The following is a 27,687-nucleotide window of genomic DNA, read 5'->3' on the forward strand; positions in this document are numbered from 1 at the left end:
TTTTGCAAACCATCTCACAGTACTTGTAATTGGTTATTTATAACGCGCTTAATACCCAGAGGTTTCTAAGCTCGGACCTGGGATCGAACCTGTGTTGCTCCGCGTTGTCTTGCTTCCAAGTCGAGTGCATTGCCCCTGAGGTATCCTCCTGAGACATACACAGCCCAACCAGTGTTGGTAAGTCTCTGAAACTGTCCCTGTTGGTTTAGTGGCAAAGTCAGTTAGCACAGTGTCCTGCTGTTGCTCTCTGACGGGACTGATTTGGCTTTGGGGTAGCTGCATAATCTCGTGGCAGTCTCTTGTAGCTCTCTTCTGTGGTCTGGGTGGCTCTGCGTTGGATTTTCCTGAGGCGAGTGTCGCTTGACAGCTCTGGGGGTTTTAAATATGGTGGATAAATGAACTGATGTTTCTTTGGTTCTTGTGTCTGTGTCACTCTGGTCACTTACTATTTCTTGATTTTTGGAACAAGAAGAAAAATACTGACAAACCTCTTTCCAAAGAGGCATGGGTGGAGATGAGTCGAGATGACAGGAGTTTACATACAAGCACTCTGGCATGACAGGGATGTGGGTGGGGCAGGGATTGATGCCCTCTCTGCTGTCACAATCCACCTCAGGGGTAGGACTGTCTCTTCATGGCTCCCTGTTGGGACTCCCACCCCGGCTGAGAGGGGTTTGCATCCCCTCCTGCCAAGGCCAGGGTGATTTAACCCTGCTGTATAGGTTAGGGGAACAGAGCACCTCGGGTCTCACAAAGCCTTGTGTCCTGAGCCACCAGCAGAGCTTCACAGTCTGACTGGTCTTGGCAAGATGCAGCAGCAGGACTCCTTGTGACGAAATGAAAACTGCTCTGACAGAGAATATGAATGAATAGTGTCTAGAGTGCCTACTCAGCCCCACAATACTACTAAAAGAGCACCAATCCCAATCTGAAAAGTGAAACTGGCACAGCCCAACTGGGATGTTTTGTAATCTGAGATACTGGTCCCAATCTGGGAAAATAAATCTTTTCAAACATTTGGTGGTTACCCAACTGATGGTTATCGCACATTGAAAGATTTCCAGGCACATACTCGAGGTGTGAATTCCACTCAGGAATCCCAGATACCATTGACGCATCTTTCCAAAATTGGCCTTTGTGTCTCCTGCATTCATCCACTGAAGGAGGCAGAGAGAGATCTTTACCATATGTCTTCATTGGTTTCCTTTCATCCACAAGGGAAAAAACATCAGCTCGAAAACCCATTGATGGACTTTTAACAATGGAGCTCTGTCTGGGGCATACCTGCATCAAAGAAAACCATTGCAAATGGATGATACCCAATTAGCACCCTCGGCAGGTGCTTCAGCCATTGAGGTTGCTTCAAACCCGGGCTGAATCACATGTTCCAAGCCCTGATTCAGAGCCACCAGCGTGCTGAGCACTCCGGCTGACCATCTAATCTCCTGCTCCCCACAGCTTACAATATCACTCCCCACGCCTCCTGACCCTCCCCAGTCCTCACTGAACCTCCTGTGGTTGCATCCTCTGTGGCCCTCCTCACCTTATGCCTACCCATGGCTGCCATGGAATAGGGAGAGGATTTGAGGGGTCAGAAATAATAGGAGGTGGACACAAAGTGGTCATATCCTCAACATTAGCCATTTTATGAACAGAAAAGGGTTTGGATAAAGGCCTATCGTTCCTAATCCTAACTTGAATGTCCTTTCCTATGAAACTAAAACCAAAGAAGGCTGACCTGACCTTGTGTCCAAACTAAATCTGACCCTCACACTAACATACACAAGCAAAAGGTGCAAGGTAAATGTTTCAAACAACAGAAATGTGCAAAAACACAAGCATTTAACTTCAATCAAAACAATTGTGTCCAGGGGTTGGTTCCCTTCCCCTGGATTGTCTCAGGAAAACTGATCACAATGTTCTATGTCAAAACCTGTCTCTTAAAGGCAACACAAATGCCTCTTTTACCCAATACTCTCCTCAGGATGGTAAAACAAACTTCCACAACAGCGGTTAGAATATAGCAACACAGAAGTCTTGTCTAGACTTTCAGAATGGAAAAAGAAAATGTCTACTCCACAATACTGGTTGGAATATGCCAAAGGAAAGTCTTCCTTACTTTTCAGGATAGCTAAACAAATGTCATTTCTCCAATAGTGGTTCAAGTATGACAAAAGGCAAGTCCTTTTAAAGTCTCTGCTTGACAAAATGTTTAATTGACCAAGTTTCTCTTGAACACACCAGTTGAAAGTAAGTTTCCTGGAAACGTCTCGATTTGAAAACTCTTGATATCCTGGTTTATTTCCCTGCCAGGAATATTCCCCTTTTGGCTCACACAGATCCTCTGGTGTATTCTCCTGCCAGGTATGTCTTTCCGCCAAGGTTCACTACCTGATACTCTTATCGGTCCTCTCTGCAACATTCACATTCCCCTTGGGTATCGCACAATTGTATTTCTTCAATAGCACAGTTTTGTTGACTTCAGTTGTTACTTGTGCCAATTTCCCCCATTCTGACATCCCATACATGAGGGTTTGTTCAAGCTCTGTCTGTTAACCTTTCTTTCAAAAACAAAAGGGGATTGCCTGATAGAATCCAGGGTATTTCAGGCTAAGCAATTATCCAACAAACAAGGTAGACCCTTAGAGGATGACAACATTCTCATTATCTTTTTTTATAAATATAGACAAATTGTTCATTTCATATCTTCACAATATCTTTTATTAAATTTCACCACTTAAGTGTAAAATACTTTTTTTTATATTCATAATTCAGATCCATGCTCATTCAACCCGGTTACCAGACATTTGATGGAAAAAAATTGGTCGACTGGACAAATGGTCGAACCAATTTGGTCGAAAACCAAATGGTCGAATTTTTTCGTTTTTGTATTTTTACCCTTTTTTTTTTTTTTTTTGGGGTGGGGGGTCCCTCCCCAACCCCCTTTTTTTCTTAAAAACCCTTTTTTCCCCTAAACTACAACCTTAAAAATAAATATATAAATTAAAAAAAAAATCGACCATTTGGTTTTCGGCAAAATTACGTCGACCAAATGTCCTGTCGACCAATTGTTTTCGATGAAATGTCCAGACACCATTCAACCCTACATTCCATTCATTCACACTCTTCTTTTTCATACAATCACTCATAACTATACAAAAATGTACTAAAAACTCAGGTTCCCATCTACAATTTTTAACATGAACAAAACATAGTCTCTTAATTCAGTCTTAGATTCAATAACCGCCTGTCCTTAATCAGGCAATAGGTTGATACGTGTTTCGGTTGTATCTTGGGACAACCATCTCCAGGACAAAAACAGGAGAGCAAATTGTGTCCCGTTGCATATTGTAGGGTGGACCACACTTCTTCCATCTTACAATGGCGGTGTGGTAATCGAAAATTAGTGGATTAATCCTGTCTGCAGATTGTGGATGTTGCCCCGGTCTATGAGAACCAACTTAGAAAACAACAGATATGGTATCCTGGTGAAATCCTCTAGAGAGTACCCCTCATTGGGCAGCCCTTCCTTCAAATTCAGTCGAAGTCAGCGGACTTGTGAATGGTACGCTGTTTCCAATGCCAGAGACTATGTCTGTTTGGCTTCTGTTTATGCTCTAGGTCAGTACTTATATATTCATATGATGTCTCTCTGAATCAGAAGGAGCGAAGGACTTGCTTCTGTATTCATTGCACGATCGTCGATTGGTTACATGAAGTCCTGTGGGTCTTGCTGAGTTTACTGTCGACTCCCGTGTGTAGCCCAAATCGCCGCATAGTCACTAGTACTTGCTTCTGTCTGCTGCTTTACTCCGCTAGTGGCCCAAAAAGAAGAGTGTGAATGAATGGAATGTAGGGTTGAAAGAGCATGGATCAGAATTATGAAAATAAAAAAAACTTGTGGTGAAATTTAATAAAAAATATTGTAAAGATATGAAATGAACGATTTGTCTATATTTATGAAAAAGATAAATGAGAATGTTGTCATCCTCTATCTAAGGGTCTACCTAGTTTGTTTGTTGTTACCCTTTCTTTAAATGCTTGTTCCAGGTTTTCCCCCAACTGACCTCTCATGTCAGGAGAATTGTACCATGTTTGCCTTCTCTTTTCAGTTCTATTTGGTCAGTATTAAAAAATGCCTGCCAAACACTCTTCAACGTGTTCGCACATCCCAGGGCACCCTACGCTTCTAGGCTGACTCATCAGTTCCCCTGTGCGGCTGCTGCAAGAAGCTTGCGCAGGGCCAGCTTCCCCTTCTCAGCAGAGCCTTTGGCTCTTGTGTCGTCTTCGATGACCTTCGCTGCCAGAACAAGTGCAGCTCCGCAGGACCGCGTCTTCCTGGGCCCCGCTGCACACTGTTTACCTCATCTTTACCGAAGATCCTCTCCGGTCCCGAACGCTGCCAGTCGACTGCTGGCAGATGTCTCATCTTCTCCCCACGGCTCTTCTCCATGTGATTGCCTCTGCCACCGGTCTCGCTTCCTGCTCTGTGTACTTTGCCGCCTTTCTCCTCTTTCCTTCTTAGTTTTATTTTCTGCAGGTGATCCATGAGTTTAAATGTCCTGCTCAGCTGATTAGGTTTGAGACAACTGGACTGCATATTACTCTTAGAGTCGCATTTCCTCCACATGGACTGCTTGTTCCTCTTCCTCTTCGCAGTACCTGAGGCTTTCTGGGACTTGAGTCTAAGGAAATTTCAACTGCTTTTATGTCACATTAACAGTTGCGTTTAAAGTACAATCACCATAAACATCTGAGGTTTCATATGTTATAGGTTTACCATGTACACATTAAGATTGAAAATGGGTTTGTTTAAAAAAATGGCTTTTAGAGTTCTGAATAATGAAAGCAGGCCATTAAAAACTCTGGAGTTAAGGGGCCTTCCTCACAAGAAAGAGAAGTATACCGCACCTCTCCTTTTGGAGTTACCACTCTTCCCCTGACAGCCATCTCCTCCCATGTGATCTATCCTCACACTACCACCCCCAGGGTCGGGATCCAGTAGCAGCTGCCTTCCCCTGGCCTCATGGGAGGAGACGTTAGGCTGGGGTTCAGTGATTACTCCACAGGATTCATCAAAAGGGCCTCTGCAGAGTCCCACCTGACAATTTAGTGTCAGCCATGCTAGTTAAGGAAGTATTAGTGGGAAAGTGGCATAGCGTGGTTGCCGTGATCTGTTACATCTCATAAATATATTGCTCCTAGCACCGTACGAGTTGTCCTCGGTATACTAATAGCATCAAACACTGGTACGTAGGCCTGAATCGGGCGATAATGACTGTGGGCCCAAGTTATAGTCCCAAGTGACAAAAGAAGTATGCTAGGGTGGCTGTTCATTACGCTGAATGCCAATATTCTGAGTAAAAGTTCTATACTGTGTCATAAAGTGTCCATGGCATCAAATTGAAAATGACATTCTTTATTCAATCCAGGAATTTTACAAGAATTCAAACTTAAAGAGAACACCTTCAGTGTTATGTCCTGCGAAATATAATCCAGTCTTTCTCTTCGTTTCTAACCTCCTCCCACTTTTGCTCTTGTAAGTTTAGGGTATTGATTTTAAGTAAACGTCTCTGGTACTCTAAAAGGATGAAACAAGTTCTCCAGGTCTTTGTTATGCGTAAATCTTGCTTCTTCCCAGTAGCCTGATGGGTCTGTGCTTGTCGCAGACACAAAGGGATGGCCACAAATCAAATATAAAGGTCCAAAAACAAGGAACCACTTTCATTTTTCACCATCCTTCGGGACTTCTGAGGGTCTTTCTCCGTCACTCATTCTTTGGCTGTGTTCTAGTTCTTCTTGTTTTCGAGAGCGAATCTTGACTTCTCTGGTATGGTGGGGAGATGTCTTCCTATGTTCTTTGGTTTGGAGAATTGCTCTGCCATTGGGATGTACAAGACACCGTGTCCAGGCCCATTCCCAGGGTGTTGAGTAGGAGAAGGATTGGCTCAAGTCATCTATGCTAGGCGCCTGTTGGGTAAGATTTTAATATTTATGATAAATCTTACTGACCAGGGTCGGACTGGGACAAGAAATAGGCCCGGACACCAAAAATAAAGTGGCCCACCCCTCGCCTCAAAAAAGTGGCCCTCAAATCATCATCCATGAATCGTGTCAATCCACGACTTTACAGAAAATGCTACATATGGAGGGTGTCTGTTACATTACAACACAATCCATAAAATAACATTACTTTGCATACAGTTCTGTGACAGGGTCCGTCCACAGCTCCAAGGCACAGGATTGGCATGAACCAACCACCCCCACTGTGGTTTTGGGACCTGCTGCAAGTCAATGCTTATACAGGGCTCCGCAACCCCAGCAGGGAAAGAGGTTTAGGGTGACAATGGTTGGATAGGAGGGGTGGGGGGTGGGGAAACCGGATTGAGGTTTAGGGAGAGGTTATGGATAGGTTGGGGATATAAGGCAATAAAACACACAAACAGCAGGATAATAAAATATAAAACCGCAGGCACCCCTTACCTCCTATCAAGGCAGCACCTGTGCTGTGTGAACCCGAAGACCTGCTTCTTTCGGCCCGCCCCCGCAGGCTAGGACACTTGATTCACTGTTTGGTTGGACAATTCAATTCCCCAAGGTCCAGTGGGGAATTCATCATTTAATCCTCGACTAGGTGATCTTCCTTGTTAGGGATGAAATGTCTAATCATCCCCAGGAGGGCATACCGGGGTCATTCTTCAATCATATATGTTCACCCATGTTACTCAACTTTATCGGACACAATGACAAAAAAGGTAAGTGCATTTTAGGGGATCCTTTCGGTAGTTTAAGTGTGTCTGCCACTCCGTTTCTTAGTAAATCTGCTGGTTCAGTTCTACACTTACCAACACGATCTAATGTTTGATGTGGAGTTGGGATGGGGTAATGCAACAGGAAGATGTACTGACAGTTTTGTACGTTGAGGTTGTGGTGAAATGTGAGGCTGACACAAAGCGGAGATTGGCGACAGCGGAGTCGGCCAGCCAGGGTGAATGTTACCTAGCCTTTGCATAGCAGTGAGGCAATGCTAAACTATTCAATGAATAGTAGGTGAGCGGCATATATGCAAAAATGGAGAAGTCTGGTAACGGAGGTAACCTATAACGCAGCCTCAGGTTTCTGCCACAGCTAGCTTCACAAAACATCACACTCACAACAACCTGACACTATTTTTCTGGGGGCTGCTTATATTTCATCGATATTGCCATTGGTCCACACGTGATGACATTGCTGTACATGGGAACAGATCGGGACAAACGTCAGTTGTGTGCCCTAGTGGGGAATAATGCACAGCAGCACTCAAAACATATAGTCAGATGCGTGCAGTACAAAAGTAACGTCTCTAGTTGGTCGGTCAAGCAGCACAAGGCTGTTAGTGCAGTTTGGATTTTGGAAGGACATCCATCCTCTCTTATGGCAGACATATGGGTTCTCGATCTTTCTAATTGGTCAGGAATGCTTCGTGACCACTGGACCACTGAACTGGTCACTGGTGTGCGGCTGCAGACTTGCTCAGCTGGCTCAGGCTTTCTCTGTCTCTTGAGACTCCAGACTGTCGTCTCTCGTCTGTGCCCGCTGTGCTATGCACCGCGGTGTGGTGCACTGGTGTGGCTGCCAAAATCATGCCCAAGGTCAGAGAGGCCCAGCAAATATCCTCAATCATCACGTCACCTGGTGTGATGACGCTGTTGGACCTGGCGGCACAGAGTCTATATCGAGCGGGTGGCAAGCCCTACAGTTGAATTTTAACTGGCCCCTCTCTTAATCGGTGGCGGCTGCCAGACCCCAGACACAAGTTGCTGTTTCAACTTTGCAAGAAGTGAAACAAATTTGTTGTTACTTCCTGCAAAGTTGAAGTGAAACAACCGATGTGTGTGAAATGTTAATGTATGCGTCTGTCACTGCCTGGCTGCCTGCCGTGCCGAAGTGCCGGGGGCCAGGCCCAGCTCCATGCCCAGCCCAGGGTCAGGAGGACTCGGAGGTGGTCGTGGTGTTTCAATACAATTGCTTTTAGTTGCAATTCATGCAACTCAGCCGGCCCGAGCGAGCTGAGCAGCACACCGCACGGCGCAGCGCAGGCGGCCCCCCTCGCTCGGGGTAATCGGTGGCGGCTGCCAGACCCCAGACACAAGTTGCTGTTTCAACTTTGCAAGAAGTGAAACAAATTTGTTGTTACTTCCTGCAAAGTTGAAGTGAAACAACCGATGTGTGTGAAATGTTAATGTATGCGTCTGTCACTGCCTGGCTGCCTGCCGTGCCGAAGTGCCGGGGGCCAGGCCCAGCTCCATGCCCAGCCCAGGGTCAGGAGGACTCGGAGGTGGTCGTGGTGTTTCAATACAATTGCTTTTAGTTGCAATTCATGCAACTCAGCCGGCCCGAGCGAGCTGAGCAGCACACCGCACGGCGCAGCGCAGGCGGCCCCCCTCGGCACGGCCACCGGTGGCCACTGAACTTGATGATGCATATGCATGCATCATAAAATATGATGCATGCATGATGCAATCATCAAAGCAAGGTAACACAACATCAGAGATCTGTAGTGTTAGCTTGCTTTGATTAATTATTTATGCTGCTGCCTGCAGTCGTCTGACTGCAGACACTGTGCCGCCTGTTGCCCAGCCCAGCCCCCTACCCTCATGAGTCTTGACACTGGACCGCCGGCAGCGGCCTCCTGCAAGGCAAACTGCTCTGCTTCCGCTCTCGGGTCACGTCGGACTCTGGCGGGACCGCCCGCCCGCCCGCAGCAGCGCCGCGGGCCTCGGCACGTAGCCGCACACATAGTCTCATGTCAGTCAGAGACAGACTACTATTGTCTAGTAATACAAAAACATTTTTTTTTTAAACGGCCCAGGGGTGGCTGCCGAAAAACCGGGCCCAGGGGTCCCAAAATTCGTTCGGCCACAGGCCGAAAGACCGAAAGGGCCAGTCCAAACCTGTTACTGACCTGCCTCGACCCCAGAACCTTTTGCTTGGACTTGGTAATTATTTTCCCTTGTCTCTAGGTGAGTGGGAATTTTTTTCCCCTCTCACCTAGTCTTTTACTCTTTTTATGGGTGACCTTTTTGTCTCTCCATAGTGTGTGTTTGGATTTATAGTTCCCAATAACCTTTGGGTTTAGGCTCGGTTGCCCCTTTGGGCTTACCCTTTTCATTTCTCTTTAATATACTCGGCTGAACTACTGTTACCAATTTTACATCCCCTTTACATTTTACATAGTGAGTCAGCACACCCCACCGTATGTGGAGTGTTTGGGAGATGCAATGTATCCCCTTGCTTACTTACCTGGTAAAATCTTTCTTAAAATTGCAAGTTAACTTGAATGGCTGGTGGCAGTGTAACTACTTTTATGTCTTTTAGTCATTGTTACTCGCAGGCTGTCAAATCAGTTGCGGTAATGCACAGGAGGGCCACCATTCTGCTTGAATGGTGGGCTCATTCTTTTTCTGCCATTTCTCATTTGCTTGTTGGCTCTGAGGTTTTCTTTTCCCGTTTTAGGTGGGAAAAACCTTGGTGGACATTTTGTGTTCGGCGAGAATCCTTTGTATTCCCCGCTGAGTTTTCAGAGTGTCTGAGAAGGCAGGAAACGAGGGAGGAGTCCAAATCTCTGCAGTCCTTTGTTTTTCACCTTACCTGAAAGGAACCAGTTCCCACTGGGGGCAGGAGGAGACTGGCTGTACTGATTGGACATCCAGAACTCCACTTTTTGTAAACTGCTGGGAGAGATTGCAGAAGTTGTGCTGTAGTTCCTGATGAATACTCCGATCCTTAGAGCTGCTGACGAGTTGACCACTGGAACCAAATCCAAAGAGGAATATGATGAAACAAAGGTTCTAACCATTTCCAGCAACTGTAGAGCCTGCTGTGTAACCGGAATCTGATGTAACACTTTCTTCCAAACGATCTGGGGGTCCCGAATGTGATGACTCCTACCCAAAGGCTGTTGAGATGCAGTGGTCTTGAGAAGACCTGCACAACGAGGCATCCCTTGACCTGCTGTGACTTTGCTGGGCTGCAAAACCCCTATACCAGTGGACCTCGAGCCTGAGTGCAGTGCATGGTCTTCCGAAGTCAGATTTCATCTGAAACTTTGGTGGACTCCTGCTGGACCTCCAGAGAAACAATTCCCATCCCTGAAGTCTGCTCACCATAGTGCAGGACCGAGAGAGTGACGGGAATCCGACTAGCTATATTCGTTCTTCATCTGGCTCCTGTAAAAAGGTTCCAAATCTGCGAGAATCCAAGTAGAATCCTTTGTTGGAAGCATCCACCGTCGATGACTGCTGACCATTTATCTTCAGTGTCATTTCTTCAGTCTCCAGACCAAGTACCCAAGACCCAGATCCTGTGCTACTACATCTTGAAGGCATCCGCCCAGAAGCTTGTCATTTCTCCTAGGGTACTGTGTTGGCTTGGGTAATACTTACCTTAAGTCTTGTGTGCGTCCTGTGAGACTGAGTGGGTGATTCGTGTAGTTGGGAGTTTGCCCTTATGTGTCCAAGCCTAATGCTGGAACATATATAGGGAGTCTTCTGTGAAGTCCCCAACCACTTTTCAACTAGTGATACTTACTTGACTGAAGATAACTCCTTTGGAACTCTGACTTTCCTGCAAGGAACTTTGACTTTCCTGTAACTGAACCCTATCCGACCTGCCTACAGCTGGCTCCTAAACCACTAGGGTCCCTCTTCTGTCATTGAGAAATTCCATGCTAAAGAATTGGGGAAGGACTTTGAGGAGAAGGTTTCTGTCTTGAACTATATTGTTAAAAGTACCTACTTCTAAATCAGTTGTTGAGTGATTAACATTTGTTCTGTAATAGAATAAGTCACAAAGTGTCTACAAGTTAATACTTTAAGTTGCTTGCGGCTCCTTTAGAAAGTATAGAAGTTATTTTACTAGCTTTGAATTGTGTTTCACATTCTAAAAAGTAATATTGTTGCTAGAGTTGTATCCCTTCTAAAGTGAATGAGTGGAAAAGCTGACCAATAGGATTTACCCACCGGGAACTACCTTGTGTCTTTCTAAATGTGTGTTATTGGGTTTTGCTGTCCCTGATGTGCTGTGGTGCATTTCTAAAACAGTCTTGGAGTTAATACTTGTCTTTGTGTTGCTTGTAGCCCCTCTTAAACGTATATGGGTCTTTACCTACCTTGAATAGCTGCTGCTCTGTAATATTGCTGAGTTCATTCAAATAAGTGCTCTTACTTGCCTGACTGAAGTCACTCTGTGTGGAGTTAGAAGAGTGCATGGTACGTTACTCACCTGTTGGGTTGTGCTTTCCCTGAATTGCTTCTGGGCACTGGTAAAATAGTTTCACTAAGTTGAACTGTGTTCTTAAAAGTAACATTGGTGTGGTAACTGTAGCAATTCTAAACAGGATAAAGTTACCTATGTTTCATGGTATCCTTGTAACAGTGTTGGTCTGATCAAGTGTTTATATAATTGAATAACACTGTATATTGTGACCAATAGAATCTGCTGCTTGAGTTACTTATTGTATTCCTGAAAGTATATCTAACCCGGTTTTACTCCGCAACAATAGCTTAATGCCATTCTGAATGTGTTATAGGTTTGACTCACCTTGACTGCTTATTGTAATCCAAATAAGGTTACACTTTGGTTTGTAAACCTTAAGTATTGAGTTGGTTTTTATATATGTGTTTATAACTTATGTGAATAGTACTTCCCCCAAGATTTATCTTGGCCTATTGTATTTAAAATAAACAATTATTTTGCACTACTTAGTGTATCAGTGTTTCTTTGAACCATGTGTATTCTATAATTTCTTTGTTCTGACCTACAACCCACTCTCCCTCCTAAGATACGCCTGGCTGCTTTGTCTATACTACCAAATGTTCTCAGGTGGTACAGACTTATACTAAGAGTGGAGTTTTGTATTGCCTCAGAAATTGTTTTATGAAACCCTTAGTTGGACTTTAGAAAAACTGTCCCTAACAGCACCGCTCCACCTACGTCCTGTCTCAGGCCCCCACCAGCAGCCTACTCCATCTCCTCCTCGACATACGTGCCCTTACTTGGGGGGTGACAAGGCCTTCTTGTACCTTCTCCACTTACATTTCGTACACCACCTTCACATTTTGTATAGGCTTGTTCCTCCACCCACCCTCAGCTCGCCTTATTTGACATAGGGTTTGCCCCGCTCCTTCCTTCCTCTGTCTTCTGGCCTCTGATGGTTGCTCTCTCGTGTCCGCCCCCTCTTCTTCACTCTCCTCCTAAATCTTTTCCTACTGGTCTTCCCCACCAGCCTCCTTTTTCCTCCTGATATTTACTTTCTCCTCCTCATTTTCCCCTTCTCCTTCCTCTTCACACCTCCGTGAAATTTCCACTTGATGTTCTCTGTATTCCTTGTCACCCCCTAATCTTTTCATAAACACCTTCTCTGTCTCCTCTTCTGCTTCTTGTCTCCAGCCTCCTTCACACTTCAACCTCCTCTCTCCTTGTTTGTTCCCCAAATGCCCACACTACCCTCTAAACCAGCACCTTCTATCCCCTCTCCAGGCCGACAATTGATGTTTGGGTTTCACCTATGTTTGTCTGTTTGGGAGAATGTCTGATTGGTTGCATGGTTTTTTTAACTAGTTTTTCCAGCTGCGGGCCACAGGGTGGGATTTCTGATTGTGGACCTCTGTATCAAGATACCAGGACATCATGTTTGTTTTCCTCTTTGCTGGGATCTATGTGTGGAGAAGAGTGCTTGCACACCTCTTGGCTGTGGCTTCAGCGCCTCACCATGGGTTCCACTGCTCATCCACAAACCGTTCCCTCTTCATGTTTAGTCTGAATTATGCAAAGAGGTAGGAGACCGCGCCTGCTTGTGACTCTTGTGTTTTAAGGTTTTTCCCCTCCAGATGTGTTGTGATTGTGTTCAAATGTTAAAGAGCATTTCTCGCCCATTGAGGGCTGGAGCAAACCTACAGCACAAGTTCCAACTCCTTAAAAGGGACAGCACCACACAACAGCACTATGTGGCAAGTTGGCATGGTGGGGATAGCCAGGGCATCCTCCCCATACTGCCCCAGTCAAGCATCGCCTGGCTTGTGGTGGCTCAAGGCCCCCTTGGCAAACCTACAATACACTTTTAGGCTTATGGAGGAGACTTCATCACAGCAGACACCAGCCAGATAAGGCCACAGCTGCCTGTGCACAGGTCTCTGTGTGGTCTCTGTAGCTCAGGAAACAGGGTATCTTTAACATACACCATCCTTAAGTGTCTCCCTGAGGTGCATCACAGCATTGTAATCCCTGATGAAGCCTCCGATGAGGAGTCATTCAGGGAAATAGGGTTTGCAAGTTAGCCAGGAAAAAGCTAAATGTACATGTCTCAGACTTTGACTCTCATGCTGCATTGGATTGCATCACCTGAGCAGTTGAAACCTTGCTTGGGATATAATGGTTTTGCCTTACATGTGTCAATTGACCCGTGCTTACGAGGCATTAGCTGGCATTGGATTGCATTAATCGGGCAGTTCTGGCTGCGCTTGACATCTGATCAAAGCAGCTGGATATATGGCTGCATGTTCATGTGGGGACTATACTGTGCATTTGGGGAGTTAACTGCCATGGAGTAGCATTACGGTAGAAGCATCTGCCGAAGAAGACTGCACCGTTAAAAAAAGAAAAATAAATAAATAAAAGTGATACATATGTGTCAAAAAAAGAAAAAAAAAAGGCAAAAAAAAAAAGGCACAGCTAGTGCCTTGGTAAATGCTTGTTTGTAAACTGTCATGAATGTATCTTACTTGTTTCACAAAATGAAGATTAACAGTTCTGATTTGCCTTGACTGACTGTGTGCAAATGCAAAAAATAACTCTCTGGGTCACTTTTTTAATGCTGTCTGTGAGTGACATCCTGACGCCAAGCCTGTGATGATGGTGGATCATATTTGGCTCAAGTTTAATCATTCACATTTTGCAGAGATTTTGTAGTATGTCAGTAAAGATAGAGGCTCTGTAACAGCCTGTTGAGTTCCATTTCCTCCCCATGAGGTCTGTGGCAAATGGATACCGCTCTGTTCATAGCAAGCAAAGGTTGCTGTAGAGGTCAAAGTGAAACTGAGATCTGCATCTGTATTGACTCGCTTCCATTTTCTTAGCTGCAGAACCAGAGGAAAAAGTAGAGAAGCCCCAAGAGAAAGTGGAGCGGAACGAAGTAAGAGAGCGGAACGAAGTAAGAGAGCGGAACGAAGTAAGAGAGCGGACCGACACAAGAGACCGAGGTGACACAAGAGAGCGGAGCGATGGAAGAGAGAGGGGTGATGTAAGAGATAGGCGCTTTCATCGGCGAGAGGAGGCAGCACCCTATTCCAAAGGGAGGAAAGGTACATGCTTTTGTGACCAGCACTTACCCTGGTTTCTTCCCGTATCCTTATCTTGTTGCCATTTCGTTGCCTTGCTTACAACTTTCTATCTTGCTATTCTCATCTACATGTTATGCGGTTGTATCCAGTCATTGATCCCTACCATAATAGGTGTTATAAAGGTGATATCTTTGCCAAGGCAAGCCCTTTTTATCAAACCATATTCCCCCAATTAGGTTAGGGGGATGTATCTTCCCTATTCTCCTCTATTAGTTTACATTCTGTCACTTTTTAGATATTGATAACATAACTGCTATTTCTTTTTATGTGCGACTTAACTTCAGGTATTGCACAGATTCTCCTGTGGTCGGTTGACATCTACCAGTTCACTTGATCGTCCTACTTTAACAGTTTTAGGCACTCCATCTCCTACCATTGCAGTTCTTTCCACTTCTCCTGTCCTGCCATTGCTGCTTTTCCCACTCCTCTCAGTACTACTATTAGTTATCTTGCTTCCTGTTCTACACTTGAAGTGGTTTGCCTTGCCTACCAACCTACCCTAGCTTTTATGGTCTTTTTTCTTTTTCTTTTTTTCCCTGCTTTACCAACCTCCCTCTGCCTACCTCATCAGGTATGTCCTTTCTGTGTAATTCAGTCCATTTCCTCTCCCTTGGTGGGACAGCCCTATAATGGTTGTCCAACTCCCAGTCTGGCAACAGCAACACTCAGTACTGCTCTGTTACATTGGGTGTAGCTACTTTACCATCTGTTCTGGAAATGGGCAACCTCTCTTCTGGGGACCAATGGTTTTAGGTTACTCTCAATCTGAATGACATACCATCAAAACCATGACCGTAAACCGGAGCAAATAGGCGTGTTTCCTATTCGAACCTTGCATTCTACTGCAGATTAATTTATTTGTATGGAATGGAGGCAGTTTCATGCAGAACATGCCGGCCTGAGTAAAACAAATGATAGCTTTATGTGGGGTTTTCAAATTATTGATCTTGCTGTCCGTTGCGTTGTGGTAAGAGGTGTTTGTATTTAATGGTTGATGTGTGACAATGTCCTGTGCTTAGGTTTAGGTATTCTTGGAGACAGGCATGGTGTTCTCCTGGGGTTTTTGCACTGCCTTGATGTGATGCTTTCCTGTAATTTTAGTTTCCCAAGTGCCATATAGTGTGTTCTAGGAAGGAAGTCGGGGGGCATGTATGCTGTTCCCTTCAGTTGTGTCTGCCTATGAAAGTACTGAGTGTCGTTTTCACAGCTTACACTTCTGTTCTGTTAAGCATTGAAGAGCCAGGTTTTTAGAATTTTCCTGAATGTTAGGTGGTCCTTTTAGGGTGCTGATTTCCCTGGGTAGCGCGTTCCATTGTTTGGCCACCAAAGTTGAAATGTCAGAACCCCCTGTATCTTTCCGTGCAAAATCTTCTGGTTTCTAAAGGCATGTCGTTTCTTAATTGCAGGCCTGCGGTTTGTTGGTACAGTGAGATGTTATTTTAGAGGACTTCTGCTCTATCTATGCCTCCTTTAGCCACCCTCCCACCATCCTTCTCGTCCTTTCCTCTTTTCACCCCTGACGAGGTTGCTAGACAAGTCCGATCTATGAAAGCCTCTTCAAAACAGGTTCATCCCTGTTCCTCTAAAACCATCAAGGACCACATTGACACCCTCGCTCTGGCCCTTACTGATTTTTGCAACCACTCCTTTGCTTCTGGATCTTTCCACTCACCTCTGAAGCACTCATTTGTGCATCCTCTTCTCAAGAAACCCACAGCTGATCCTTCTTGTCCAGCTAACTATCGCCCAATTTCCATTACCCCCTTTCTTGGCAAACTCCTGGAAAAGTTGGCCATCTCTCAGCTTAACCTTCATTCCAATTCTGTTGGCTGTCCCCATGACCACCAGTCTGGCTTCAGAGCTGCCAGAAGCATGGAAACTGCTCTCCTAAACATCCGTGAAGATCTGCTCACCAACCTTCACTCTAACATTCCCTCTGTCTTCATCCTCCTCGATCTCTCTTCTGCCTTCGACACAGTCAACCATACCATCCTGCTCAACCGTCTCTGTGAAAACCTGGGTATCACTGATCAGGCTCTGGCCTGGCTGACCTCTTTCCTCTCGGATCGACCCCCCCAGGTCCAACTTGGGTCCTTCCTTTCATCTATCTTCCTCTGTACCTGTGGTGTTCCCCAGGGGTCTAACCTCTCGCCCTGGCTTTTCAACCAATACCTGGCAACTCTCGCCCATTGCATTGCCATTTTCAGCTCAAATTTCCAGTGCTACGCTGACGACACTCAACCCATTTTCAGGCTGCCCTCTGCCACCTCCTCTCCCTCTCTCATCTCTGATTGGTGTGCCGCCAATGATCTTTGTCTGAATGCCAGCAAGACGGAGATCCTCCTCATCGGCACACCTTCACCATCCTTTCCCCTCACTCTCTGGCCGGCCTCCCTTTGTCCTCCTCCTACCCCCACCTGCGAGGCTAAGAACCTCGGGGTCATCTTTGACTCCACCCTTTCCTTCTCCGTCCACATCTCTGAAGTCTCTAAAAAGTCAAATTTCCGACTGCACCTCCTCAGAGGTACTCTGCCTTTCCTTCCCCCAGAAGCTCATGGTATCTCAAGCTCTGGTTCTCTCTAGCTTGGACTATTGTAACAGCCTCTTTCTAAATCTACCTGCCTCTACTCTCCGCCCTCTGCAACTAATCCAGAACAGGACTGCGAGACTTGTCCTTGGCCTCAAGCCCTGGGATCATATCTTTCCAGCTCTCAAATCTCTTCACTGGCTCCCAGTGGATGCAAGGATTAAATTCAAAACCCTCTGCATTGTCCACAAGGCTTTCTGGGGCCTGGGTCCAAAATATCTTCAGCTATCCCTCCGCAAATACCTCCCCTCTCGAGCTCTTCGCTCCTCTACCTCCAACTCACTCAGGGTCAGTCGTTTTTCTAAGAAACGAGCTGGGGATAGATCTCTGTCTTCGGCTGGGGCCTCCCTCTGGAACAGCCTCCCTGCCACTCTAAAACTTGAGGGGAACCATCTCTGGTTCCGGAAGCAACTCAAGACCTTCCTCTTTTCTTTTGCTTTCGCTCCCCCTCTCCGCTGCTGATCTGTTCTCTCTTGGCACCGTGCACCTAGCCACCCTCTGTCTTTCGGGCCCAGGTACCTGCTCATCCTGTCACCCTCCCGCACTGCCTCCGGGCCACCCCTTGCACTGGGGTCTGTATCTGTACCCATACAGCCACCCCTTTTTCTTCCTGCACTTATCGGACCTACCCTGTCTGCTGCCTTAAACCTAGCACTAGCAAATTGCTGGCTGCATTACCACTGTTAGTTGCCTTTATTATTTATTTATTGTTATTCATCTGTTTCTCCTCTGCTTCACACTTTCCACCTCTCCCCCCTTCCATGCACTCCCCCTGTTCCCCCATTCACTAGCGCGTTCTCAATGTCACTGGGCCTAGTAAGATCGCTGTTTTGTTCTCCCCTGTTCCCCTCCCTTGCCTTGTCATGCTCTGAAACACTTGTGTACGAGCGTGATAGAAATAACATATCAATCAATCAATCAATCAATCCTTGACCTTCAAATGTTCTGTGGGTGATGCACAGGGCCTGCACATGGATCGTTTTTTTGATTGGTAGACAGTGGAGTACTCTGAAAGCCGGTGTTAACGCATTTCCTCCTATTGACTCTTGAGTAGCAGTCTGGCTGCTGTGTTTTGGTTTGTGAGGTAGTCAGGCTACGTAAATGCCGTTGGCATAGTCAGTTCTTGATAGAATCGGGTAGATGATGGTCTGTGCCGCCACCTGTGTACGAAAGGAGAGGTCGTGCATAATACGTCAGATTGAGATGAGATGGCAGGTAGAGGCACTTTTTGACTGTTGTGTTCACTTGGGGATCAAGCGCAAATCCATTGTCCATCAATATTCCTAGGTTCATGATCACTGTAGAGGTTTTATGGCTGTTACCCATTTCCAAAAGCCATGGTAGAGGAGTTTCAGGTGCGGCGTGAGGTTAATGTTTAAGGTATTTGTATCGTGCACCATCACCACCGGAGTGGTCCCCAGGCGCTCTGGTGGATCTGAAAAGGAGGGTTTGAAAAAAAAGGGGGAGTGGGGCGTTAGTAAGGTGTAGTGAGAATAGGAAAGTGAGAGTTGTGATTTCCTGTTACAGCTTCAGTTCGTTTTGCACTGTACGCAGAGCTTCAGTGCGGTTTCGGGTCGGTGCGACTTCCCATGTGCTGTTGTGAGGGGTTATGTGTCGTTAGTCTGTTGCAGTGTGGTGAAGTACTTGCGGATTGCTGTGTAGAGATATGGTTGTGCGAGTTTCTGTGTAGGAAGTATATGGAAAGTTGAGGTTTTAGAGTTGGGTTACCTCTTTGTCTTTGCGTTTCTGTGCTCAACATCTATGATTATCCTGTGTGTTTGGTAATGTAGTTTGTCCGCCTAGTTGGCGGGCATGTTCAGGAGTGTCAGTTTTCCTTTGTGTTACTGTAGTGGTATATCTACCTGGCTGATGCAGGTGTGTTCCCCGCCCTGGGTTGGCGATGTTTGGGATAGAGGTTCTGGTCACTCCCTGCCGGTCCCTTGTGGGGGTCCTTACCTACCTAAGTTACCTCTGTGGACTAGCTGTATGTGGACATGGGTGGTTGGGGTGTCCTCTCCGCACCCTCCGGTTAGGGCAAATTAAGTTGGGGTTGGTCATGGGTTACTCCTTAGTGTTCTTGTTTCCCATTTGGTGCACTTCCTAGTTTCCTTCTGGTTCTCGAGCAAAGAGCCAAGTTTTGAGTAGTTTTTTTAATTCCAAATGATCCCTTGTGTTGCGTATGTTTTTTTGTAGGTTGTTTAGGTTATTGCTGCCAGTTGAGAGAAAGATGATCCTCCAAATGTTCTTTTATTGTATGGTTTTCGTTCTAAGCTAATGTCAATGCTTGATGGTAGATGGTTATTTTCTTATTCCTTGGCCCTGGATTGCTCTGTGTGTTATGCACATTGTTTAGAAATTTATTTTCTGTTTTATTGATAGTCCGTGTAGTATTTTCAGTGCCTGGGTAGTGTGTTCTCTTCGTGGTAGGTTTGAACAGCAGTCTGGCCGCAGCATTTCGGATGCGCTTACATTTCTTTAGTAGTTTTTCTGTCATTCCTAGGTATAGGTTGTTGGCATAGTCTACTCTGGACATGATGATTGTGATGATGGTGAGTGTTTTGTGGGTGAAGGAAAGGAATGGTAGGATCCTTTTTACGGCATGTAGGCGGAAGACATTTGTTAGGCAGAAATCTGTGCAGTTCCCTCTGGGACAACTGCAAAAGAGTTAGGACTACAGGCGTTTGGCAGTAAACCCACTTGGTAGCAGTCTGCACCACACAGATTCACTTGGTAGCTGTGGCTGAGCAGTCAGACTTCCCTCAAGAAGAGTTAGGCAGTATACAGAGTATTCACAGTAGGTCAAGAGCACACAATCGAACAAGTAAACACTAACCAGGGTTTGGTGTAAAAGAGATATAATTGTTTATTTAAAACCACATCTAGAAAAACACACGGGCACTAATAATAAGCATTTCAAAAACACGGTCACTAAAAGATATACACTCCCTTAAAAGAATATTAGACAAGTCTTAAGTAAAGCCCCACTTATTTTCAGACAGCGGTGAGCGCTTAACGTAGATGGCACTCTAATTTTTCGTTTTAAAAAGGGAGAGAAAAGCAGAGAACAAATTGAAACAGATCCCAACACTTTTTCAAGAACACGACAAGAGAGGAAGGCAAGGTAAAACCGTGAAGTTAGGGTTCAAGTGGCCGGATCCACTTTCAGAGGATCCAAACGAAATGTGTCCAAGGTCACACGGTTGCAGTGCACAAAAGTCTTGTAAAGGTTCAAAAAGGAGTTGGACCACAGAAAGGGACCAGTTGGACGGTCAAGGCGGCCAGCCTTGTCCAGAAGGTTAAGGGTTTATTATTACCTTGTAGCAATCTTTAGAAAGGGAGGCCTGGCGGACACGGACCTTAAAGTGGTGAGAATGCTCCAGCGGGGGCAGTTGTTCCTGGCAGCGGGTGCAAGTCGGTGCTTCGTCCGGGGGAAGAGAGGATCTTGTCGTGGAGGAAGACAGGAGTCCGTTGCACTGCCAGGGAAGAAACCAGCCGCAGAGTTTCTCGGGTACAAGGAGCGGTCCAGTGATTCGCGGTTAAGTGGCGAGTGGCCATCCGGCTGCCGGGGTGCTTGGCACAGGCAGTTCGACCACAAACCGGGCTGGGGTGCAAAGAAGGAAAGGAAAACTGTTTGTACCCACCAGTCAGGGGAAGAAGCCTCTCCAGCCAGGAGATCTTCTCTGTCGTCGGGAAGTGGTGAAGTGGTGAGTCGGTTCTGCAGGGCTCCACCGATGGTGTCGTCGTGGTAGGTCGGCTCAGCTTCTCCCTCGTCGGATTCTCAGGTCCTTTGGCGACTTCTGAAGTTCCAGTCCCCAAAGCCCTGCTTTTATGCAGAAAACCCCCATTTACTCAGCCTAGCTTTCACTCAAACATGCTAAGTGGTGAGCCGGCTGGCTCACCACTTGGGCCAATCACACAAGAGTGCGACCTGAGTTACCAAGGTAACTCGGTCCAGGGTGCCTAAACCCCCTCCCTCACCCCCTGTGGTACCCAGACAGAGTGGCACCACTTTTGGAGGCTTCTGTGGAGAAGCCCGCCAAAAGTGGAACAAAGGGCTCGACTTGGGTTGGAGACACAGAAGAGAACACAAACGCAATTTTAGAATCGAGTCTTGGCAAATAATACCAACTGGAGAATTAATATTAATTAAATAAACCGGCGATATGTTCGAGGTTATTAGAATTAAATAAAGTTGGTAGCCTCGAACAATGGGAAAATCCCATAGGAAAATATTCGCGGTCGAATATAAAAAGTAGTTTCCACTGCCACCAGCCAAAACTCGATCAGGGGGGACGGAGACGTGCCCCCTCGACTAACAGACCCCGGGGCAATCGAATTGCCCCGACCAGTACGTCCACAATATGATGCTTTGTACTGGTTTCTGTTAATAATTTGAGACTAGTAAAGCCAATGGTGACTTTACATGCCCTGGGAGACAGTACTGCACGGAGGGTGCTTTGTAACACACATAGGAAAAAACACATGAGACCCTATGGAGTAAAGGACCCCAAAGCCCATAAAACACATTACCAGTCAAAGGAATACCATAAGTCATGTCCAAGAGTGGGAGGAAAAGAGTCTCGCTCTTGGCAGGAGGAAAAAAAACAAATTCTAGAAATCCAGCAAAGCTGCTGGGGGACTCACTAGGTTAGGAAATTCAGCCTAAAGAGAGAATTCTCCCTAACAACATTTTTTTTATTATGGCGTTTACTTGTGGCTCCAGTGTTAGTTTGTTTGTTGTCCATCAAGACTCGCATGTTTTTACTATCATATATGGAGTCAGTGCTGTTCCTAGTTACATCGACCATGGGATGTAGTGATTGTTTTTCCCGCTTTTGGATATGATCATTATTTCTGTTTTGTTCGGTTTGAGTTTAAGTCCGTTAGTGTTCATCCAGCCGTAGAGTTCCTGTAGGCAGTCTTCCAGCGTTGTTTCCTTCCTGTGTATCTTGTATTTTGTAGACGATCTGTGTGTCATCATTGTAGTTGTAGCATGAGAGGCCGTGTTTTTTAATAAGCTTCATTAGTTGCGCCAGGTATGTGTTGGAAAGAAATGGGGATAATGAGGATTCTTGTGCTACTCCACAGGTGGATTCTCTTGGCTTTGATTTGATCCATACAGTTTCTGTTCTGTTTATTAGGAAGGATTTTATCCATAGTAGGGCTAGGAAGTGATTCCTATTTCTTCCAATCTCCTGATAAAGATGGCATGGCTGACTGTGTCAAAAGCTGCGCAGAGATCCAGAAGTATTAGAGCCGTGCTTTTGTCTTAGTCGGCATTAGCCTTTTGATCGTCACAGATTGAGAACAGTGCCGTTTCCGTTCCTCTCATTGGTCTGGCCTACTTGTGCTTGATCCAGCAGTAGGTGTTCTTCTATGAATTCTTGTGTTAATCTGTAGACTTATGTTTTGAGTAGTTTCACTGGGTATGGGATGTTTGAGATGGGTCTGTAGTTGGAAAGGTCCTCCACGGTTCCTGCTGTGTCCCTGAGGAGCGGCTTGATGTATGCCGATTTGAACGGTCTCAGTACTTTCCCTGTCGAACATGATTGGTTGAAAGGGTTTCTGTAGTATTCCATGGGTGTTCATTGTGTGAGGATTTGATTCGTGTATATATCTGGGGGGCAGGGATCCTTGGGGGAGCCTGCTTTGTTGCTATTGCTTACCAGCTTGACGAATGTCTCCTCTGATATTTGGGGGAAGCTTTGGAGTTTGTTCAGGCGTTCCTCGGGTGGCTGGGTAAGTTGCATGTTGTAGTTGCTTGGTCGGCTTTTTATGATTTGTTGGATGGTGCTGATTTTGTTTTTGAAGTGGTCTGCAAGGTTGTTGCATAATTTCAGTGAAGGTATCAGTGTGTTGTTGCCGCCAGGGGTGTTTCTCATTTTTTTTTATTTTAAACAGTTTTTTGAGTGTTGGCGGATTTGGTGTTTCTGTTGTGTAGTATTTCTTTTTGGCCTTATGGATTTCCTTTTTTGTATGAGTGGATTTGTCATTGGAATTGTAATTTCTTCACTAGGTCGTTTTTTCCCCCCTCCATTCTAGTTCAAACTTCCTGTTTTTTTTGTTCATGGTGCCGAGTAGCGGGGTGAGCCATTTTGCTGTTGCTCTTTTGCGCAATGGGGTGAAAGGTTTTTCCTTGGAGATATCGTCTATTGTTCTGGTGAACCATTTGTGCAGTAAAATTTAATCCAGAGTCGTTGCAGGTGGTTTGTTCAATTCAAGTAGTTCCACTAGGTTGTGAGGTGAAAGTAACATTATTTCTGTTTTGTCTGGGTTCAGTATTCGGTATTTGGTAGTCCTCCATTTGTTTAGCTGTGTGAGGCAGTTGCTGAGGGGTGGTACTGGAGTGTATGCCATTTTGTTTATGAGTGTCATCTCCATAGTCAGCTGAGCCCATAAGAATTTGTGATCTTCATCACAGGGGTCATATACATATTGAAGAGGAGCAGCGAGAGACCTGATCCTGTGGAACTGGGTCGTGGGTTTGAAATGAAAGTGGGGAGCTAGGTGATATTCTAACCATTAGGAACAATCTCATCCATAGTAGAATTGTATAATGGAGTCCAGTTTATTCAAGCATTCTAATTGGTGTATTGAGGTTAACCGTGCCCAAGGCTGCTCAGATGTCAAGGAGTACGAGTGCTGAGGTGATGTCATCCGCTGTGATTTTGAGGTCATCCCAAATAGAAATGAGTGCTCATTTGGTGCCCCTCATAGGTCTCAAACTAACTTGTGAGCAATCTAACACGTTATTTCACTTTACATGCTTATTATTGGTTTATTTATCTCCTGACGTTTTTTCCCCATGTACTGCACTGTCCCCACCCCTCTCCCATTCCGTACTTTTCCCCTTCCCCTGCACTTGCGCGATCTGAATGACCCTTGGCCTAGTATGATTCCTGTCTCTATCTTCCCTCTGTTCCCCCTCCCTTGCCGCGTCGCGCCTTGAACCACTTGTGTATAGGCGCGTTATAAATGCCATATCTTATCATATTACAAGATGTGGCTGTATACATAGCTCTATTGAATTATGGCTGTGTATGGAATGTTTGAGATACGACAAAAGTTAGACAGGTCTTCTGGGTTTCTAGTGGTGTTTTTTAGAAGTGATTTGTAATGGACAGTCTTGAAACCATTTGATACAATTCCTGTTTCATGTAAGCAGTTAATTTGCGTTAGTAGAAAGCTGTCCGTGTTAAGTAACTGTTTATAGCTGTTCAAGGGCCAGTGTTAACTCAGAGAGCTGGCTTTAAGTTTGGTTCGGATATTGTTTTAAAGCTGTTCATCAGTGGGGTTTGAGGCTGAATATCATCGAATGGTGTTTGAATGTTGAATCCTATTCTGTTCCTTCTTGCTGCATTGATGGCTTGCTCTATGTTTAGAACTTTGATTGGTGATATCATCACATAGTTTGTGTAGGTGAAGGTACTTTGCTGCAGAAAGCAGGGTTTCTTAACTCATTAATGAGTTGGTAAAATTCTTTCTCCGATGAGGTGCATTATTGATTTGTTTAGAATAGTAACTTATTTTTGCTTTGTAGAAGTGGATCTGTCTTTGGTAGGCGATCTTGTGTTGTGTGTTGTAGTTTTTCCTCCATGTTATTTCAGGTATTCAGTTTCTTTTTTTTTTCATTCCTGGTAGTTGGGATGTGGACCATCTTGTTAAATTTTTATATTTTTTTTTTATGAGGAGGTAATTCGATTTAGTAGGGTGAGAGTGGTCTAGTGCTTTAGTTATCCAGTTTTCTAGTGTCCTAAAATGTCTTCCGGTACAAATTCTGGGTTGTTGGGGTTTTGCTCTCTTCCATAAAATATCAGAGTTCCTCCAGGTTTAGAGTTTTACAACGTCTCTCTTAGCTTTGTGAGTCGGGAGTTGAGGCATTGGCATGTTGATAGTAAAAGGAATCATTAGACAATCGATTTTGAGTACCTGAATGGTTGTGGGGGTGATTAGAACTGCTTCACAAAATATAGCGTTGAGGCTGTGTGCCTGCTTTGATTGTTGCTCCTTTGGTCATTTGTTTGATGTGAAAGCTGGCCAGGTGGGAGCTTGCGTTTTTGGGTGCTGGTTCTGTTTGCTCTTCAAACCTAAGTTGAAGTCTCTGAGGACCATTGGATGTTTGGGTTGCATCACTAGGTTAGTTGTTAGAGCTGCAGAAAACCTAAGTTGGATGGTTTGGTTTCTGACCCTGCCTGGGTAACACCTCTGCATGAGGAGCAGAACCAATGGAGCCTTTCCTCTCTTTTCAGGGAGGGACATAAAAGACCTGTGACCCCTGCAGTAGGTCGAAGAACTGGCCTAGGGGCGAGAGACAGAAGCCTGCGCTGGAGTGCAGAGGGCGTCTCCCTTCCAGGAGGAGCCTGGAGACAGGGCCACACAGACGGCTTGGTAGCCAGAGGAAACTACAGGCCAGCAGAATGTTGTTGATTCCAGGAAGGCAGAGAGCCAAAGGAGCACTGCACAGCAAAGAGACCAAGAGACGGAGCCGCCACTGACACACGGCACTCCCATGTCCAGCAGTTGCAACGCCAAAGTCCTGTCAGTTGCAGAACTGAAATGGGACACCTGACCACAAAGAAGTCAGTTGCAATTCCATACCAAACTGAGAAGCCGCCGAGAACCAGGTACACGGCAGACAGTGTGGAGTGGAAAGAGGGCGGTGAAGCACTGAAATATCCCACGAGGGGCTGAGCAAGATAACCCCAGGAGTGGGTGAACGCATTAGAAAACCCAGACAATCCGAGGGGCTAAGCAAAGGTATACCCAACAAGTGGGTGAAACCAAAGAGAAGTCATGAAGGACTGAGATTCCTTCTAGCCTATGCAAGGCTGAGAATCCAGGCATTCCCACGAAGGGGTGAAAGTAATCAATTGAACCAAGTTGAAGAGCCAGGAAGCCCAGGTGCTGCTAAAAGTTGCAATAACCTGCAAGGGAGTGAGACAACCAGCAGCGTTAAACAAGAGACATATTATAGACTTAGCAGAATACCAGAGATCCCAAGCTGGGGGTAAAATACCTTTCCAAGTGAAACATGACTGACTCTCAAAGTCTGTTGTGACAGGCAAGGAACCAGACTCTCAGGACTCAAACTTAACTGAAATAACAGAACTGTTTAAATGATCAGAACATTTGCTTGTTGGTCTGGAGCGATTGGCTCTCGGAAGAGCAAAAGATTCAAGGATCCATTTGGAACTGTAGCAGCAGGCTGACATCTGAGAGAAGATACTTGAGCACACCATTGGCTGGAGGTCAAAAACCAGCTGCCCCAAGCCAAGAAAGGGGGTGGGGATATTACTCTTACCAAGGCAAAGTTTGTTTTCTCATTTCATTAGTGGTAGGGACAGACTATAGGTTGGAACCGGTTTGGATGGAATTTGTGACACATCCTGACAGTTACTTTTTAATTATTATCTTTGAATATTAGGGAATCCATCATCTTGGAGTTGGCTACATATGAGGCATTCATTCCTTTTAATAAAACCACTTGGTTTAAAAACATGTCATCTTGTCCACATCCTATGTCTGACTGTTAGGGAGATGTATCATTGTTATGCTTCATCCCCTCTCCTAGTGAGACCCCGAGAACATATTGCTGGACCTCTGGACCTGTTGCTGAAATTCTGAATGAGTTGAGCCTTTTTCCACTCATTCATTCTTATGAGCTATGTCTTTTGGAACTCTGTTCTCTGTGTTTTACCTGCCCTATGGATTCTACTTTTCCTCCATAGCTCTTTAAGGCATCTCTATTTTACTATTGTAGCACACAGCGCCTTATGGACAGTGTTGCTGGGGACCCTTTGGGTCCTCCTCAAAGATTATTTTCTTTATCCTGGAGTAACAAGTATAGAGCGATACTTACTTAGTGTCTGATGCTTGTGGATCTGCTTCGAATCACATGCTGTACATATAGTCCGACATGTAGTGGTAATTGCGGAGTGTTGCATCTTTCTTTCGAAGATCGAAAGGGACGTCGACATGGGCATGACTGTAACACTATTCCTAACGTGACATGTAGTGTAGCCAAAATCCTTCATGCGTCGAGGTCCCACAGATAGTTTTTTTCTGCCAACCTAGTTGGTCGCTTATGCAGAGCTCGTAAGAGTTTATATTGCTATATCTATTCCCACGGCCTACGGTCGTTTAGTCCATTTCGACAACCTTGAAGACCTGCTCTCAAATCTTGACACTTAACACTCCCTCTGTCCTCATTCTTCTTCACCTCTCCTCTGCCTTTGACAGGGTAGACCACAACATCCTGATCGCACATCCCTGTGACACCCTGGGAATCACAGCAGGCTCTGGCGTGGTTAACCTCCTTCCTTTCTGAACACCCATCCCAGGTGGAACTTGGGGCTCTTTCTCTTTACTATCACTCTTTCAACCTGCAGCATTCCCCAGGGTTCTAGCCTATCCCCCTGGTTCTTCAGTGTCTACATGGCTGCCCTGGCATGTGGGATTGCCACTTTCATCTCTAACTTCCGGTGCTATGCGGATGACACACAGCTCTCCTTCAGGCTACCCTCAGCCACCTCCTCTACCTCGCTCATATCTGACTGTCTGTCTGCAATTCAGTCATGGTGTGCTGCAAACGACCTCTGCCTCAACGCCAGTAAGACTGAGATTGTTCGCATTGGGACTTCTGCTCCTGCTTTTTCTCTCTCTCTCTCGCTTTTTCTCTCTCTCTCTCTCTCTCTCTCTCTCTCGCTCTATCTCTCTCTCTCT

General features: G+C 45.6%; 1 protein-coding gene across 1 annotated transcript in view; it reads left to right on the forward strand.

Annotated features, from left to right (window-relative positions):
* Positions 1 to 27,687, forward strand: part of PQBP1 (polyglutamine binding protein 1) — a 225,287-nt gene that overhangs the window by 138,431 nt on the left and 59,169 nt on the right. The window contains exon 5 of the mRNA XM_069647483.1: positions 14,115 to 14,339. Coding sequence (XP_069503584.1) covers positions 14,115 to 14,339 — 225 coding nt within the window. The remainder of the gene's footprint in view (positions 1 to 14,114; positions 14,340 to 27,687) is intronic.

Source organism: Ambystoma mexicanum, chromosome 2q (assembly GCF_040938575.1).
Source record: "Ambystoma mexicanum isolate Mex_15411 chromosome 2q, UKY_AmexF1_1, whole genome shotgun sequence".
NCBI lineage: Eukaryota > Metazoa > Chordata > Amphibia > Caudata > Ambystomatidae > Ambystoma > Ambystoma mexicanum.